The sequence below is a fragment of the Gallus gallus genome, chromosome 14 (assembly GCF_016699485.2).
Source record: "Gallus gallus isolate bGalGal1 chromosome 14, bGalGal1.mat.broiler.GRCg7b, whole genome shotgun sequence".
Classification (NCBI taxonomy): Eukaryota; Metazoa; Chordata; class Aves; order Galliformes; family Phasianidae; genus Gallus; species Gallus gallus.
In genome coordinates this window covers 7,371,980-7,391,538 of record NC_052545.1, presented here as the reverse complement: position 1 = coordinate 7,391,538, position 19,559 = coordinate 7,371,980, and the positions used below count along the sequence as shown (strand labels likewise).

The 19,559-nt window shown below is 40.8% G+C and overlaps 2 protein-coding genes across 16 annotated transcripts in view; both read right to left on the bottom strand.

Moving 5' to 3' along the window:
• The window catches only part of KCTD5 (potassium channel tetramerization domain containing 5), a 30,136-nt gene extending 21,263 nt beyond the window's left edge, over window positions 1-8,873 (bottom strand). For all 4 annotated transcript variants that reach the window (XM_015294525.4, XM_046900845.1, XM_414889.7 and 1 more), the window contains exons 1-3: window positions 8,618-8,873; window positions 2,208-2,316; window positions 1,030-1,121 (exon numbers count right to left, since the gene is read on the bottom strand). In XM_015294525.4, the coding sequence (XP_015150011.1) occupies window positions 1,030-1,121; window positions 2,208-2,316; window positions 8,618-8,860 (444 nt within the window). In that variant the 5' untranslated portion in view covers window positions 8,861-8,873. The remainder of the gene's footprint in view (window positions 1-1,029; window positions 1,122-2,207; window positions 2,317-8,617) is intronic.
• Window positions 8,874-9,140: 267 nt separating this feature from the next.
• Window positions 9,141-19,559, bottom strand: part of PDPK1 (3-phosphoinositide dependent protein kinase 1) — a 31,064-nt gene continuing 20,645 nt past the window's right edge. For 10 of the 12 annotated variants that reach the window (XM_040647382.1, XM_040647388.2, XM_046900646.1 and 7 more), the window contains 7 exons: window positions 18,587-18,655; window positions 17,991-18,087; window positions 16,635-16,808; window positions 16,024-16,241; window positions 15,392-15,449; window positions 14,374-14,526; window positions 9,141-13,763 (listed from right to left, as the gene is read on the bottom strand). In XM_040647382.1, coding sequence (XP_040503316.1) covers window positions 13,656-13,763; window positions 14,374-14,526; window positions 15,392-15,449; window positions 16,024-16,241; window positions 16,635-16,808; window positions 17,991-18,087; window positions 18,587-18,655 — 877 coding nt within the window. In that variant the 3' untranslated portion in view covers window positions 9,141-13,655. Of the gene's footprint in view, window positions 13,764-14,373; window positions 14,527-15,391; window positions 15,647-16,023; window positions 16,242-16,634; window positions 16,809-17,990; window positions 18,088-18,586; window positions 18,656-19,559 lie in introns of those variants that run through there. The other 2 variants (XM_040647390.2, XM_040647391.2) reach the window with 1 other exon arrangement.

Sequence of the window (19,559 nt, the reverse complement as noted above, 5' to 3'; positions counted from 1 at the left end):
GTGAGTTTTGTCCCTTATTCTTTAGATTTAGAAAGCAACATCTTTGGGTTTGGTTGAACTCTCATCTGTTCAGAATCAGCTTGTAGCAGACTCAGTGCATCATGAATGCTTCAGGGACTGACAGTGCTACATAAGAGTTGTAATAGTCCATAATAAGTTGAGCTTCCCCCATTGTTCCGTGTGTAGCAAACCATATCATTAAAATCAAGGCTGATATTCTGCTTATAAGGAATGTCTTACCATACTCAAAAACATCTCTACTTCCCTGCCAAACTTTCCTCTCCAGAACAATGAATAGCTGGGACCAAATCAGGTGAAACCATGTAGGAAATGCTGTGAGATATCCCATGGCCCAGCTTCAATAGAAGTTGGGCAATGATAAGTTTGTAATGTCTCCGTGAAGACATCATCAGGGAAGGCCAGAAAAGCATTGTTAAAAAACAGTGACAAACTTGAACATTTTCTTTACCCAATCATTTCAATGTCATATTCACTTTTATGAAGAAACACTCATGGCTGATTTGGCAAGATCTTTTCAACTGCAGAGCATCACAAACACAGCAGGTAACTTTGCTACAAAAGATTAAGTTCAGAGCTAAATAACATGAGCACGTATGCTGGATAAACATGCAGCTACAGCATATTTAGACAATCTCACCATAGCCAAAGTATGTAAATACATATGAAAAAATTGAGTTTTTTTTCCTTAAATAACTATTTCCAAACATATTTTGATAATGAAATTCTACCCCTGCTAGACATTTTTTGAACAACTGAATGTTTTTTAGTTTTTGAACAAGAACCAGAGCCCTTTGGCTGTTGTAAATATACTGGCAGCTACCGAAGACTTAGAATATTTTGGGTTTGGGTCTTTGGGTACTAATGGCTCCAGTTTGGCCAATGAGGGGGACAGACACCCAGTATCTTACTGGGAAAATGAGTAGTTAAGGGGAAAAAAAAAAAGAAACAGAACCACCCATTACTTGATATCGAACAAATAATGAAAAGCACACTGAAAAACAACCTTACCTGTGAGATTTTGCTGTCTCTTTCTCTTATTTTGTCCTTTACCAGTTTTATTAGTGATGTGATATTGTAGAATTCAGCCTCTTCCAGTACACCTGGAATGAGAACATTTTTTGAAAAGACTGCAACCAAATGCTCTAGGTCAAAACCACCAACCAGTTCCTAATATCATCGTCTGCACAGCTATGGCAAACCATTCATTTTGCCCTAGGATTGGTAAAAGAAGCTGCTCTGACTTCCTTCAGGAGAATTTAGTTCTCAAAGTTGAGCTCATTCTGAAAAGATGTCCTAAAAACAAACTGAAGAAAACTGATGCCATTTCACATACAGAAACAAAAGGAGTACATACACCATTCTACAGGAGTTTAAAGGACCACCACAGCTCAGGTCCTGCCCTGTGCTGGAATAGCAAAGAAAATTACAAATACTCCTACTGAAAAGCTCTCTAACTGCTAGTGTGCAAAAAATTGCTCTATCTGCCATTTGAGATCTTAGCCCTCAAACAACACCTTATAAATTTGACTGTTGTAGCATATTACCAACTGCAACCACTCACATGTTAAAGTCTTATCTGTTCCCCATACAAACTGTGTGTTTAACAGTGCAGATTGAAGCTATAATTCAAATTATTTCCTACTAATATTGTTAGATCCCATTTCTCTTCAATCAATTTCTTGAATACCTTATCAACACAGCTTTAGTACTAAAACAGTCATCCTCCATTAGGGTAGAAGTGATATGAAGGCCAGGAAGAGAGAAGCTGGGGGCAGAAATTACTTTTTGCCATGTTCCACCCATCTGAACATTCCCAAACTTCACGTGTACTTTGTTTTCTATCTTCTAACACTCGTTTGACAGGCGGTATCCATTTGCTTGAAGAAGACTAAAAACTATTTCAGAGTCATACAGGAAAGATACGCGATTATATGATAAGGGGCATCTCCCTTCATAGCTGAATTTCTACGCTGTGTTTCTGAGGATGGAAGCTGTGACACCAGGGATCACTCAAAATGCTCTAACAACAGCATACTGTAACTACAATACCAATCAGCTTTGTCTGCAACAGATTGAAATGCTGCACTAACATTCATCATCTACTTGTAAGTTATTTTTGTTGACTTTCAAAGCAGTAAAAATAACGATAAAGTGACAAGAGATCAAGAGATTTAGTAACATCCTACCTTCCTCAGCTAGATCCTTGTTAATAACCAGCTTCCCATGTCTGAGATAGTTCAGCACTGGCCCAAAGTAGGTCGGGTCTCTGTCTATTAGATAGGCACCTGTTTCATCCTATATTAGAAACAAAGAAAGGAAGAAACAACACAGCTAAAAAAGCACAATGATTTGAATGCCCAAGTAGGAATTGCAAGCTAATACTCAGCTTAGTATCTGAATAGCAAGCAGGTACTCAGACACAGCCACATCACTTCAAGCCAGGTTTGATTTAGACATTAAATGAAATTCAGCAATGTAGTTGTAATTATATCTCATAAGTTACTCAACTCAAATTGTGTAACAGACAACTTCTTTTGGCTGACCAATCGCCCCCACCCCTTGTTACTAATTATAAAAACATCAGAGCATTGATGCCGTGGGTGAACACTGAAAACTAAGGTTAAAAACAACACAGAAAGTACTACTTTGGCTGGAATCCTGAAGTACCAGAACAAAGGCTACCTTACGGCGAGGTTCAAATACCAGCTATCTTTTCTCACCAACACTTTGAACTAAAATCTTTTGTTTCTGCCTTACCCCAGAGGTACAAATACTCACAGGGTACTGAGAACTGCCATGTACCAAGTAAGTGTTGTATGTGCATCTTCTAAAAAACAAACAAAAAAAAGGTATGCTGAAAATGCAGCTCCTGCCTCCCTCATGCAGACAAAGGCACACAGCAACCTCCAACTGATGCTCAGCTTAGCGAATTGAACGTTGGACTTCGTAGAGCGTTCAGGAGCATTTCCTGCACAGCTGATACCCTTTGACAACGAATCAAAGGAATAAAACTTTTATTTCCTGTATAATTCAGTTTGTGTGAACAATGCAGCATTGATATACTTCCAACGGCCAGATGTCTAAACTGAAGGAGCTTGATAACAGGACTGCCTAACAGATATGCCGGCCCTTTTTGTCAACAGTTCACTACAAATATTAGTCCTTTAGTACCTACATTTTTCCTTCAATATATATAGCTGATCAATGTTGATAAATATCTAAAGGGAGCTGGGATGCAAATGGATGGGTTCAGGCTCTTCTTGGTGGCGCACAGTGATAGTACAAGGAGTAATGGCCTAAACAGTGAACACAGGAAGTTCCACACTAACATGCACAAGAACTTCTTTACGGTAAGGATGACGGAGCACTGGAACAGGCTGCCCAGTGGGGCTGGCCGTCTCCTTCTATGGAGATATTCATGACTCAGCTAGATGTCTACCTGTGCAACCTGCTGTAGGGAACCTGCCTTAGCAGGGCAATTGGACTCAATGATCTCTTGGGGTCCCCCCCAACCCCTGCAATTCTGTGATATCCTACATATATGTACTGTAGAGTTGAGGCTGCGCCCCTAAAAACTTTTTACTATTTATCATTATTGGTATTCTAGTAGATTACAAGAAATATCACACATTATCAGTACCAACATTCCCCACTAAATTTGAATCATTCTCTCCCAGAACTATGTATTTGTTCTACCTGAACAAATCCTACCGACCCAAATCCTTGCATTTGGAAATTCATGCTGATACATGAAGTTGTGATGATTGCACTGCAATATCTAAAACCTCTCTCTACTTAACATTTCTTGAAAGTCCTTAAATTGTCTCCCTGAAAATGAATGTGGATTTATTTTCAGGCACACAGATTTCTTTTCTGGAAGGATGTACTTGTCTCATCAGGGCCAGCAGAAAGCTGGACCACAGCCTGAATTAAAACATATATATTACAAACTAATTCCCCACTTCCCCACAAGAAAGCACCGTTACTTGAGAGGACCTAAGTGAGGATATGGTATGATTTAAATAAAATGAACTCTAACCCCGTTTAACATTGTTCCCAAGAATTGCATGAACGCACAAATTGAATTGTTAGGAATCCATGCCCAGCTCAGAACCTCCACTGAGGTCAGAATGAGGCTGATGACTTCTCAAACACTTCCCGAATGGACGCTGTCAGAAGCCACAGGATCAAACTCTTTGCTCAACACTTTGAGCTCCAACGTGTTTATCTAAAACATTGTCATCATTTACATACACCGAGCGAGCAGAATTTCTGCTAACGGCAGGAATATGCACAGAAACACAATTATATTTGGCACTAAGGCAGGATCTAGAAACAGCTGCCTCCCTGACCCCCCTGTGGTATTGAGATCCTCATCGGGATGCCCTGAACATACCTCTTCTCTAACTACGTGACCTAAAACATTGAAAAACAGTTGACTGCCAGTACTAACCCAAACTACACTAATATCACAACACGCTCACCTAACTGACTAACCAGAAACATACTGGCAAAATAAAGTTCATCTCAACTATCTCTTAGAATAATGACTATAATTAAGATGCTTCTCTTGCACTGATTATTTAGTGCTGACAGCTAAGGATGTGCTGCCAAGAAGATTTTGATTCATCTAACACATCCAGTGCTTCCTTCCTTCCTTAGCTGTCTATCTCAGTACTATCACACTTAACTTGAGAAAGGTTTTAAAAATCAAGCACGAATGCAGTTGCCAAAATCTTTTTAGGAAAGGTTGACAATCTTCTGGCTTAGGGAGAAGTTTAATGAATGATAAAACAGTTTAGAAGGGATAAACTGGTATACTGGGAAGATGCTGAAATCAGGAAATGCCGAGCTGCAAAACTTACCATACAAACATGAAGGAAGCTAAACAAGGATGAGAAGGTAAGTAAGGCTGCTTGTCCATTTTTACATATTCACCAATGAACCACAATTTAAACACTTCTGAAAATAAATCCTATTATGAACACTGGATATGACCACTACCACTCACTCATTTGCTGAGATGAATCTCAAACAGTCTTAAATACAACAACACTTAATCACACCTTGAGACACAAAGTGAGAGGAACAACAAGCCACCATATTCTTTCTTTCAACATCAGTTTTGCCATAGGGAGCACCAAGGTCAATCTTCCCTCTGCTGCAACCAGAAGCACACCCACCAGCAGCCCGCAGGCTGCCAAGCCTCGCTCCATCTTAGAACCTGCAGGTGGCTGGAAGGCAAACACGCTGCCTTTCCCAAAGCCTTTCCAGTAAAAATGAAGGAGGTGTTATGATGCGCGTAGTTAAATAACAAATAAAAACGCTGGTGTGCAAACTACCATAGAGGCAATCAGTCCCCAGGTATGCAGCTGGCATGGATGAAGTATAATCTATGGACTATTTCAGTTTTCTGTTCTCATTTCTAGTAACCACGTAGAGTCAACGTGTAACCTCTCACTGTAGCAACATGGCTGATATATGCCATATGCCGTATGAGTTCAGGCAGAAGCACCTCGACTACTCATTTGTGGGTTTGCTTAAAGATCCATTCTCATTGGGGATGAGCATTTCTTATGGTCTCATCCTCCAAAGTCACTGAAGTGCACCCCAGACAAACTCCCCCTACAGCAGGTAGGATGGTGTACTGCTAAAGCTGCAATTCTCACAGCTCCTTCTAACAGAGGGCTCTCAGTTTTGATTACTGCCTTGCCGGCTCACCACTTAGGCTTCTCTCTGCCCCACCTATCCCTGAATTCCCATCTGGAGGCAGAGACAAGTCTGTCCGGGATGGGTGGAACAGCCGCCACCCTACAGAAAAGCCCACACTCACATTCCCCTACACTGACGTTTCTGAAACTCAAAATGAGGGGTTTAAAGCCTTTGTGATCTTCAGGGAGAAAACACGACAGGATCAAACCCAGGGAATCCTGGTCAAAGATCAGCTCCAGCGCTCCAAAGGTTAAGAGGACATTATAAGCCACACCGTGAAGGAGCTGCTGTTCTACAAGTGCCAAATCGCACTGCATGGCTGCAATTGTTCACAATCTTTAGCATATGAGTGAGAAAAATTATCATCTTAGTATCAGACTACAACTCACAATAGGACTCCAAAAAGTAAAACCATGAGGAAAAAACACATCCATGACAATTTGATCTCAACTGCTATAGATGTGGCAAAGGAGACAAAAACACGGATAACAACAAGGATTCTCTTGACATATCTGTGCTCATTAGTTTAAAACATTTGACATCTCACACCTAAATCAGAGAGACAATCTGTAGGTCTGCTATTGCATCAGGACACTGCGCTCCCAAACGGGTGAGATGTCTGCGATATCTGTCCTCATTCAAGGGGAGGAATGAGGGAACTGCTTGGATTATGGTTGTTGCTGACAGAAGGCAAAGAATCTAAAGGCAGGTTCTGAACCAAACCCTTGGAGGACAGGCACGACTTGGTTAAGTAACCTTAGGGACTCCAAAGACTTCTGCACTCATCCATCGTGGTGGATTTTGCAGAAAGCAGGCTCTGAATGGATGAAGTGAAAATCAATGACTACAGTGCAGATGTTCAAGACAGCGGGGCACAAAACTGACAAATGCGCTGAAAAGACTGCAGTGAATGCTTAATCACTAAATACGTGGCTTTATGTACATCCAATTGAAGACAACTGGGTTCAAAAGCCCAGAGAAAGCAACTCCGAATTAAGACGACTTTCTCCAAATACAGATTTTTCCAAACAACTTTCCCTACTCCTACAACCTGCACACTTATTTACTAGAGATGACTACTTCCACCACAATTTCAACTAAAAAAACCACTAAGATTTAGTCTTAAATACAAGATGCGCTTAACAAGCTCCGCATGAAACAGGCTTAGTTACATCGGTATGGAAAGTGCACCTTAATGCCACATTCTCGTCTTACATTTCAGTTCCACTGCAGGTCTGTCCCCATTTCACACCAAGCAGCTGAAGGGCCCTCGCGTGGATTCATGTCTCACTGCCAGACCTGGAACATGCAAGCGCTGTACAGACAGAAGGTTCAGATCATCATCTCCAGAAGTCTATTGAGATATCAGCGCCCTGGTGATAATGCTTGTGCAAGATGACGGATAGTACCAACTGATGGCATGAAGGAAGCCAAATGCCTTAAATGGAACTAAAGCAATCGATCTACAAATGCACCTATTATCTCTGAAGACATCAAGAGGATGCAAACAACCTTTCTTTTTTCTTTTTTTTGCAGTGGATCAACTGGGATAGCTTAGTGTAATTAAGGCACCTTAATTATTAAGTATGCCTTATTTTTTATTTAAGAAACCTCGGAAGAAAGCTTCCCCATCTCCCAAGTGAAAGCAGCTTCTGACCCATCAGCAAGCCACCCACAACTCCTCATTTACTGAGGTCAGTTTAAGCTAAACCTCCCAAAACTAAATAAAACACCAAAACGTTCCTCACGATACCCCACTCGATGGTATTTTCCTCTCTTTAGCTCTGGAATGCTATTCAGAGTCTGCTCCGCATTTTCTCCAGCATTTGAACATCCTTTGTTAGGCGTGACAAAATGAGGAGACCCACTACCAGAATAGACGTTTTTTATATCAAGCAACTCTTTATTTATGAACAGATAGTTGTATATCTGAGGGCCATAAGCTGCCCCCTTTTTCCCCTCACACGCCCAGTCGTGGGAGTCAGTTTTTATCCATTACGCTCCTACATCTTGTCCAGCACTTCATGTTAATGCTTTACACCCAAATATACCAAACCTCAACCAGCAGTACTTTCTCTACTAAAGATGAGTCCGAAGGAGTGCACAGATACTCAGCATCACCCCATTCCCAGTCTGCACAGCCCACGCAATGCTTTATTTGATGAACTTCCAAAACACACAACCTTACGCCTGGATAAGACAGGTTATTTTTCTCACTTACTGAATTCCAGGTTCACAGAGTTTTCCTTTCAACTAAAAGAGGGGTGATTTGGGTTAGACCTGAGGAGGAAATCCCTTACCCAGAGGTGCCGGGTGCTGCCCAGAGCTGCGGGTGCCCCAATCCCAGAGGAGCCCAAAGCCACAGAGGAGCCCTGGGCAGCCGAGCTGTGGGGCAGCCAGCACACGGCAGGGGTGGGGCCGTGAGGTCCCCAACAACCTAAGCTCTTTTATGAACAAACAGAACAATTCGAGGAAAAAAAGGCGATTTCGATCTGGTTCTTGACACCGTACTGGAGAGCGATGACAGTGCAGAAACAGAACGACATCGGTGCAGGCAGACGCTCCATGGAAGCGCTACAGCTAAACCTGGTCAGCGTCGACACGTAAACGAACGCACAAACGATCCGGCGCTCCCTTTGCGATATTTATAAGGCAGCCGCACAGCTCAGGAACCCGCGGAGCTCACGAGCCATCAGCCCCCGCTGCGCCGAGAATTAAACTTCCTCGAAGCGCTCGGACTCGCTAAACGCTGCCCTTTAGGAACTGCCCTCCGCCCGCCGCGCTCGCGGCCGCGGTTCCCGCAGCGCTCCCCGGCACAGCGTTGGGCCGCGGCGGTCCCGAGCGCCACGCGGGGCCCGGAGCGCCCGCGGCGCCGCTCCCTCACCTTGTCCGAGTCCAGGTCGGGGTCGGCCTGGCAGAGACGGAAGAGGAAGGACTTGGGGTCCCTGCAGAGCGTCTGCCGGGTGGTCAGGAAGCAGGTGCCCCCCACGTTCAGCCGCACCCACTTGCCGGGCACGGCGCCGGGAGGCGGCGCCGAGCTGCACCGGCGGCAGGGCCCGCCCGGGCCTCCCAGGCCGAGGCCGCCGATCGGGGCGACCGGGAAATCGCAGTGGTTCTCCGCCGCCATCCTCGCCGCCGGAAGAGTCCGCCCCACCTACGGCTCGGCGGGCGCGCCTCCCCCCGGAAGCGTCCACCTCGGAACGCTCCGCTTCCCGCCCGGCCGCGAGGCGAGGCCCGCGCGCTCCCGCCCGCCGGCACGCGGCCCTCCCCGCGGCTCCACTCCGCTCCGCACCGGCCGGCGCGGGGAACGCGGAGCCCCCCTCGCAGAGCGCCGCCGCCGGAGCGCCGCGCAGCCCCCGCCCCTTCCCCTGACGCGGCGCTGCGGAAGGAGCAGGCGGAGGCCGGGCCAGGACCCTACATGCCTTTATTACAGACTACCGAGCATAAGTGAAATCCATCATCCGGTCACTAGCTACACATCTACAGCACAGAGATCTGTCGAAAGGAGTATAAGCAGTTATTAAATTATGAGATATGATTAAATCATTGACCAATAGAAAATTTATATAATAAAGCCAGAAAAAAAGGTGTAAAATATAGTTTACAATAATTATTCACATTCAAGGCTGTACATCAATACATACAACACCATGGCCCCGAACATGAATTCAATCCAAATAATTCATATATTAGAATTTAAATAACACAGACTGAACTAGAGGCCAACAAAAGCCAGCAAATAACCTTATAAGAATAAAAATACAAAAGTGTGTATCATATCATTGCATTATTTGCTTCTGTTCTCGTAAGTTCTCAGGGAGGGGGGATTGTTTTGTGCGAGTTCTTGCTTTTTTCCTTTATCTGTACATCACAGTTACAGCTACAAACCAGGTAGAGAATATTACACACAACTGACCGTCAACAACCTGAAGAACAGCTAGTGTACAACTATCCAGACAGATGATGGTTCCTGGTTCCTATTCTTTGCTGTCGTCAGATACAGTAATTACAAGTTCTGCCACAATTTAGAACAACTGCCACATCCACAGTCGGTACGCGGCCGTTGGAAGCTTTGTCAAATGGCAGCCGCCTGCATTCCCTGCCATGCTGACAGGCAGACCGAGTCCTTGGCTGCTTATCACTTCTCCAATTATTTGCTGCCTAAAAGTAATTGAAAGAGGAAACAAAGTTCTGAATTTATCCGTCTTAAACTGAAAACACACCAATCTGGAACGGAGAACTATCAGTTTGTAAACTCATTCGATCCACTGACAGACAATTTGCATCACAAAGCTTTGCAGGAGCACTTCCTTCCACTTCATTAACAAAATGTTTGCATAAAGTATTACAGGCATTCAGCAAAACTTCAGATATAAATACCACACCTATTCATGTAATTCCATATAGCAGAAAGGATCATCAGAATCCACACACCGTATCTTTAGGCAACTACCACCACACAAGCCATCTCCTCAACAGAGTGCTGAAATCTATTCTTTTTTTGGCCAAAATGATATCAAGCATATTAAAGTAAGCATCTTGTCCTACGGAAGTGGATTAGAATTATCACATCTTTGATTCAATCTACAGAGCTTCTCCTCCCCACCCCCCCAGGATTAACTATAGCAGATACTTCACAAATAAATCATACTAGAAAAATAAGTGGACAACAGTCCTATCTGATGCCTTGATGTGTTCAGCATTAGCACTTACTAAATGAGTTGTTAATAACTGACATCAGCCTGCTCACAATGCCTCAACATCACATGTGAAGCAAGTCTTTTTTAATATAAATCCTTTTCAAAACCAGACCTTAAGGCAATAGGAACAAAGCCATCTCTCAGTTTATCACAGCAGCGTTGAACCTTCTGTGGCTGGGCTGGGAGCTGGATAGAGTTATGGAACTCAAGAATCCTTCCCAGCAGTAGCACTTCAGCTTTAAGCTCCACCCAACAGAAAAGAGGCTATGAACACATCCCCAAAGTTCAAATCCCAAGCAAAACAAATTTAAACATTACTGACCACTAGCTTCATAAATGATTGGTCATTATTCAAAATGCAAAAGGCAGAACTCAAACAGACTGCGTTTTCTGTAGGTTTGTAGAAAGGATTCTGAAGCCTTCAAGTGTCCAGCAACCCATCTCTGTGCTCTAAAGACCTTGGATAAAGAGCAGAGAAATCACCTGGCTTATCTGCAGCTCTGACCAATCTCCCTCACACCTTTCATTCCATGAACACCCATAAAACATGGGAGTCATCCTTGACACAAGATTTGAAACTGCCCTGCTTCAGTATACACATCTAAACCAGGAACTGGCCCTTCGCTGTATGCAGCGTGTTCCAGTACACACATAAGTGAGCAAACTGGTAAAGCATACTTCAGCCCCCACAGTTGCTTTCATCTTTCAAAACCACAGGTTTCACTTAGAAGCAGCGGCTGAGAAATACTTGATTTGGAATACTGAAGTTCTAAGGGTAGGGATGGACGCTTTTAAGAGAGGCTCACAGTTTCCTAATGACAATGCTGTCCATCAGGAACACTGGAATGCAGACACCCATCTTACAGACTAATTTTGCAGGTTACTACTAACAGTATTTCTTTGGCTGAAAGGTTTTGGTAGGCAGGAATGAAGCATACTGATAGAGGATTTTCAAGCTATGAAAAAGATGACTTTTTAAACAGCAAGGTGACTGCATGTCTGATTGTTACAGAAACTTGAAGCATTCCCAGATTGCCAGCTAGTCAGCTGAAAAGGCCAAGGGCAATCCCAGTCTAGCTTTTACTGAAGCTATGGACTTCGCTTAGTTAGCAGAATAACTTTGCCAGACTATTTGTATGAGCTCCATCACAAAGAACAGAAGAGATGCAGTGAAGCCCCATCACTACCAGACTCACTTGTTCGCAGTCTACATCTCTACGCTTAAATCCAAAGCCCTATGGCTGTCTCAAGTGGACCCAGGGCATAGCTGGAATTTGACAGCTGCAGAATGAATTTACAGTCATGTGCACAACAACATCTCAATTAAGATAGCTAATACAAGACTAATTAAAGGCACAGATGGAAGGTATACTATGCTATTCAAATTTCAGTAGCAAGGAGTGTGCTCTATGAGGCAAAATTCCTTACACATATACGGTGGGCTAACAGAAGACAATATATCTCCTCCAAAAGAAAAGGCCACTGCACTCTCTCCTAGGAAAGGCTGAAGGATGCTGGAAGAACCGAGCTATCACCAAATTCAACCATGTAACATCATTTGTTGGTTGGCTTCCCTCCCCCCCCAAAAAAGATGAATAGCATCTCCTAACAAAACCCTCTCCATTAGGTATTTTCTCGGAGTCTGATAAGCCACTGCTTTTGAAGTATTGCTTTTAGAACAGTAGCACATTTGTCTTTTCAACATCGCAGTGGAATATTTATTTGATAGAAGGAAAAGCACAACATAGAGACCTCACTATGCACAAAGATGGGATGTGTAGATGGTGAATAAATAGGTGTGATGTTTATACCACTTTCAAAACAAGGAAGGAATGCCTCTGTTCAGATCTATCATCCCTCTGCAAGGTTCAGGAACGCAGACATGTTGAAAATACCATTAGGGAAGTTGCTTTTAGCATATTAAGTCTTTGTAACATTACAGGAAATGTTTGACCACAAAAAAGCCTTTTACTGAAAAGGATAAAAGGAGATTGATATAAAAAACTCATTTTATAGATATGCCTCAAGTACCATATGTTTTTTTTCCCTGTTCGATCAACTTTGTTATTTTTTTAAACCAGATTACAATATGGATCTCATTTTTGAAAAAAGATTGAGCAATTCAGAGTTTTTAAAAGGTCTTAAATATTTGGCCAAAGACTGAAAATAGGACTGTTTGTACACTTCATTATGCAATGAAACAAAAAAAATCAAACCAATTGTACAAAGCTTTCACACTTTCTTCTCTATCCAGGTAAATAGGTTGGCCCCACTAAAATGCACAAAACATGCACACCCTGTAAAGAAAGCTTCTAGCCCTCATCTCCCGGAAAGGAGAAAAACTACTTACTACTTCAATAGTAATGTTGTTTTTTTCCTCCATACTAACTAATTAATTTTTTAGTTAGTATTAGTTAAAAGCATGCTGCTAAGTTTATTGTCTCTTGATTAAACACACGATTCATATTAAAATTTAAACTGAACGTTTAAAACTTTATATGCTTCAGAAGCCGACATTTGAATTTTAGAAAAAATTTCAGTGCCATGTTCAGCATTTTACTCTCAAAACCTCTATCATTGGAGCCCATCTGCCAGATACATACATCTGATTCATTCACATAATTATTTAAGTACCACGTAAATCCTGCAACCAGAACTATATTAGGAATTACACAAGGGTGCAACTGACCTGACTACAAAATGTCATACACCAATAAGCTCAGGGACTGTGAGGAAAGGAAAAGGGGAAAAAAAAAAGAAGTGGTGCTTAGGAGAGGCATATAAAAGCTCCCTGATGAAATACAGATCAATGATAATGTGAAAGTCACAGAAAACTCCAGCCCCAAACGCAAGGCTGGTACATGATTCAGGGTGTGTGCGTGTGGATTGGTTTTAACTCATCTTAAGTGTAGCTGGTAATGCAATGTCTATCCACTAGTCTGCTGCAGAAATTGAGTTGAAGTGCACAAAAGCAAGATCTTCACTGCAATGATACGCATGTGGAAGCCTCAACAGAAGCACAAAGAGCGAGCAAAGCGACCCTGAATTCCATTCGGTTTTTGCCTTTTTTTTTTTTCCTTTTTTCTTTTTTAAAAACAGAACATTTCAGACATATGCTTCCCCTTGAGATGGTAATAGATGGGTTGGAAAGATTCCTCTGATCAGCTGCACATCAAGTTCTAGCAGCAAGAAGAGAAACTGGGAGATTTTGGATGAGCTTTACTATTTAGCAGCGTTCTGGTGGTATCTGTGCCGCCACACTTCTTGTATCTTTTTGCACCATTTATGAGCATTCCCACTCGGGTCCATCAGGTAGTATGTCCTGTTTGGCTATAAACGAACAACATTTTAGTGAGCATTCCAAACACAGTTAAACCAAAAAGCAGTAATTATTCTGCACCTACCAATGAAATCATTATTCAGTATCAGTTCACAACCTTTCCAAAATGTAAATTCAAATACAATTGTATCACATTATATAGTGCTGAACAATTGTACACCTGTCATCTCAGTATTAAGCAAGCAGTCATATCAACTGTCAATATATTTTTGGCATACTCCTTCCAAACCACTCTAAACAAGCAGTGCTGGACTTCAAAATATCCTCAAGAACCTCCGTCAAATACAGAAACCACTTAAATTTTACCTAAACTGGAATTAAACAAAGTTATATTTTTTGTGGGAAGATGCTTGTCAGGTTCCTTTCGTGTGTGTGTGGGCATGCATGGGTGGGAAGGGGTGGGTTTTTGTTTTATTTTTTAAACTATGACTAGTAATTTATGCTAACAAGTAATCTCTCTCAATCAACATCTGTTTAAGGAATTACTCGTGTACCTCCTCCAGAAAATATTTCATCATTATCAAACTGCACTAAGGTTACTGGACATTTTAACTAGACATTTTACTGGACATATTTTAACTTAGAAAGAAATTGACTTACTGTGTGAACAAAAAATGTCTTAAAATTCTTGGCTTCTGGCCGCAACTCCAAAGACCATGGAATTTCTCCTTTTAGAACTTTGTTGACAGGATCCACGTAATACAAGTGCGGCCCTTCTGTGAGGAGCAATTGGCGTCGACGTGCAAATAATCCCTAACAGGAAAAGCAGCAATACAAGGAAGCATTAATAGAAAAAGTAAATTTGTAGATCTCTGAATTTAACAGAACAGGTAGCATTAAAACAGTTCCGTGAGGAGATTGTGTGAATTTGGGGAAGTTTTTATTAGTTTTCTTTGTGCTTTACCTAATTGACTTCATTCCTTTTCATGGAGGCTACAGAGCATTAATACTACATGGCAAAACACAAGTGCTATTTTAAGAAAGCATCTTCAAGTTCTGTTAGAACTCCATAACTCTAGCTGTACAGAGTGAAGCAGAGAATCTTTGTCAAAGATTCCAGCACACAAACCCAGTGGGGATTTCCTTGGCAAAATTAGAAACAAACAGGAAGGAACTTACCTGAAAGACAACCTACATTCCTGGAAAGCTGACACAGGCTATTGCTGTTCCTCTGTACCATGTTTAATACTTATAGTAGTTCTAATGCCACCTTTACCTCTCCCAGGATATAGAAACTAGTCAGGTGCAGGAAAAAAATAACACAGCCAAGAACAATGAGGCTATGTTTTACCTTCTGATACTATCAGCTCAATCCACATGCAGATGTGCATCAAGACTAAGTTTTTAATGGACTGTATCAGACAGGTAGGAGGGGGTAGAACAAAAGTTTACTACAGTCTCAATGTGAAAGTATCAGTAGCACATTTACTTTTAGTATTTTCCAAAGAACGGAAAGGACACCACAAAAAAGAGAAAATATTCCATCTTAAAAAAAACAAACAAAACAATTTGACAAGGTTAGACAAGTAAGTTCTAAAACAGGTTCCTCATCTTTGTTGTGAATGTGCAAGAATGTGACAGCTGATTCCTGTTACAGGGGATTAAGAAAAGCTCTTACCTTTCTTTTGTCCACGGGGCCCATTTTTAGGATTAAGTTATTTTCTACAAACTGATGCCTTAAAGAGGAAAGAAAACACTTACTCCAGTAGTCTTTCCAGAGAAACAGTTTTAATTATTGTTGCTACTATTATTACTAAGCAATTTTCCATTTCCCTCTCACAAGTGCTTTCCCTCCAAAGAGTCCTGAACAACTCCACTAGATGAATGCTGGCCTCTTCCTCATTTCACACCAAAAAGCTTTTTTTCCTAAAATCTGGCATGAGAAAAGTCACAAATGAGAAAATCTTATCAAGAGTGAAGAAAAATGCTAATGAGTACGTGGTCTAGACACGTTTTGGTTAGCTCAATAGGACAGTATCACTACAAAATCTTATGCAAACTCTAAGAAAGTAGAAATTTCTTCTAGCTGTAGGATTCTGTAGAGAAAGGATTTCTGTATTGGTATAGTGTTATTTTATCTATTCTAAACTCACAACTTGAGAAACTAAGGTTTTTTTGCTTAAAAATAGAAATTAAGAAAACTATTGACTAGTACTTTGCTTAAGGATGACAAACACTGATTTGTATTGTGATAATTTTTCTTGATTGCTCTCTGCAGTGCAACAAATGAGCTACATTCACACATCTTACCAAGGATTTCCACCAGCTTGTTTTGCGAGAAGTAATCTCTTTTCATCTTCAGAAAACTGTAAGTCCAACTCAAAGGAATTGTTGTCAAGATCATGAATATACTGCTCAATGTTGCCTCCTGATGTCTGTGGGGTACTTGTCTCTGGGACAGACAGTGAATGTGAAGAGGCAGAACCAGAAACTTGCATACAACCAAACTGACTGAGGAGATTGTCATACTAAAGAAAGATAAAAAGTGGAAAAAAAATTAAGAGTTGGTTTAGTTTAAAAGTTGATTGTGCACTGAATAATTAGAGCTACTTTTAGATTGAGCACACTTCATCTTTTGGGAAAAACGCAGCCTACTCTCTACAGACTAACAGGCACATCTCCCCCCTCCCCCCCCCCCCCCCCCAAAAAAAAAAATAAATGCACAAAACCTCAACACCAGAAGAGTATACTTGGTCAAAAGTAAGCAAAGGCTTTTGCCCTCCCTCCAAATACTCACTTCATCAGAAAAAAAAAAAAAGGAAAATACTGACTAGTTCAAATTTTGACCAGCAATTGTTTGCTTTAATGAAAGCCTAAGTAGCATCAGACCTGAATATGTAGATAGATAGAGGTGAACATACATTTCCATAACAGTCTTCGTCATCCTCTGACATGGCAGGTAAGTATGCTGTAAGTTTCGGGGGTGTTTGAAGATGCAAGTTCTCCCACACAATGGATTCAAAGAAAGGGTGAGCCTTAAGAGGTCCATATCCTCCCATTTCTTCACAGCCTAATCTTTTGGTAGCATCTAGAACCTGAATAAATTACAGTGAAGTTAGCAGGCATTAAAATGATGACAAGAAAGAGGTAAGCATCATTCACATTTGCATAGCAACACATGAAAACTTAAAATTAGTTGGTCTTACTGCCCTAGGCATACATACATATAGAATATAGAGACTGCTTATAATAAGATGTTTTGTCAGTACATCTTGTTAGCACAGTTTTGCATTAGATCAGCTCACAAAGCTGGCTAAATGAACACATATTTGGGCCCACAGATTTTTTTTTTTTAGCTCAGTTTCTTCATAGAGATGGAAGTAAAACCAAGCAAACACTGAGAATGTCTGATGCAGCATGGTTCATTTAAGTATATGACGTCACATTCTAATATATAACACATCTAAATATATAACATATTTTGGTGACGCAGAACAGCTCTAGAAGCTGTAGCTGGTGCCAAACACTAACCTCTCAAGCAACCAAAACCAGCACAGTTCTCAGGATGTTGATGCATCCTGAACCTTAACTGTGAGTCACTGGCTTGCTCAAAAAACTAGCTTGAACACAGGACCACACAGCAGTTACCCTCACCACCAATTACAAACAACATAGCATTTTCTTCTTACTCTACACAATCTAATTTCAAGAAGCTTCCATCACACAAAATGTTCTCTGCATATTCAATGTAGTATCACTGCAGCATCTCACTGATGACACAATCATTTTTTCTTCCTCTCTGTCAAATATTCACGTGCAGAGTAAATCTTTGGTTGATTCTAATACAAGACATTCATTAGCTGCTCTAAAATGCAAGGTAAATTGATGCACATTTTAAGGAATGTATATTGCTACCATGCATAGAATGCTGTTTTCAATTAAATGGTACATTATGCAACTCACCAAATAACTTGGGTATTATATAAACAAGCTTTTGAATCTTAAATTGTGTTATGCATAGTTTTTAGAACCATTTGTTTCCACTTGACTGAGAGACATTCCCTTGCCTGTGCTTTATAATTCAGACACAAAAATATAAGTGCTGTTTAGTAATGGATGTTGATTTTCAAGACACACTCACAACTAATAATGCTCAGTTGTTCTTACTGGATGGCTTGTTTGCAACAGAGTACGTAGAACCATTAGGAAAACAGAACTACATACGAAGCTGAATGATTCTAATGTAATCAAATCATTCAACAGCAATAAATATTTACCAATAGCTTTTCTACAAGGTCTTTTGCCTTGGGAAAAAATTTTTCTGGAAAGTCATATTCCAACTTTATTATCTTCTGGAATATCAGATACTCATTTCTGCAAAAGAGGAAAATATTTAGCTAGTTATTGGTTCTCCACAATTATTTTACTTTAACAGTGCATGATCTGGACAAATATTAAACATGAGGAAAGTGTTAGAAGTTCCTATAAATCCCTCTCTTTAAGTACCATTGAAGCAGTACTACAAGTACCTATGCTTCTGTAAGCTTGAGATACTTGAAAAAACAGAGAAAAGGTCATATGGCTCAATATAGGGGGAGTGCAGGATAGCCTCCTTAAGGAGGCGTAGTAACTTACAGTATAAACTACATTTGAAATCCTAGGATAAGTTAAGGAATCTCTAAGGAACTAATTAATCTTACCATCTTCATGATCTCAAAAACGAAATAATCTACATTACACAAATTAAAGTAGACATGATATTAACACTAGAAGTACACCACAGAAAGTTGCACTTTAGAATTGGTGATAAAGTTAATGCCAACATTGAGTCAATTTATGATTTACATATAAAGAAGTAGTTTAAGTCTCTTACCCAGCTCTGAATGGAGGCAATCCAGCTACAAGCTGATATATTATACACCCCAAAGCCCAGAGGTCAGAGCTTCAAAAGAAAAGAAAGAAAACAGAAATACAGCATGTTTTCCTGCAAGTCTATAAACCATGATTAAAAATACTCAAGCTACTGTTACTGAAAAAATGTAGTATGAACATGTCAGACAAGCCTGTTTAGCATAATTTCCACACTACTTTTAGTTCATTTCTTGACAGGAATAACCATCTCACAACAACTGACTACAAGAACAGGCACAAGACAGCTGCATCCTAAGGTGACATAATTAACAGGTATATAAAACAAAAAGGACAACTTAACCACTACTGCAATTCCAAGACACATCCAACTTAATGCAATACATGCTCTTCCAGATTAGAAATTCTTTCCTCTAAGTACTACATGGGGGGGGGGTTGGAAGAACCCACCAAAATATGTATTTTTAACCAGAAGCTTTCTTCCAGCCAAACAAAAACACAGACAATATGGTGGATGGGAGAGGAAAAGTCATAAGTTTCAGTGTGTTGTCCTAAAAGCGTATTTTGAAACTTATTTTTATCTCAAGCTAAACTATATAGAGATTTGATAAGGCTTAGAAATCCTCATGGAAGACTAGAATACAAACAAAGGCACAGAACTACTCAAATTAGGAGCTTTCTGTCATGCTAAACAATTAAGGAGCTTCTAAAAGGAGACAGTAGTATGATTAAGTCTTTCTACTATCCAAACCAGTCAGAACTTTACTCGAAGTTTTCTTCTAGACAGCAGAAGGGCTAACATATAAGTATTTGTATAATTTCAAGAAATACTAGCAGAAATTACTATAATTTTTCCAATAAGAAATATCGTTTCCCTATGTTTTACCAGTGATTACTCTGAGTGATCATTCTTCCATCCCTGTAATAAAATATATACACACGCACACCCACCAACTGGTAGTTTACCATCAGGAGCC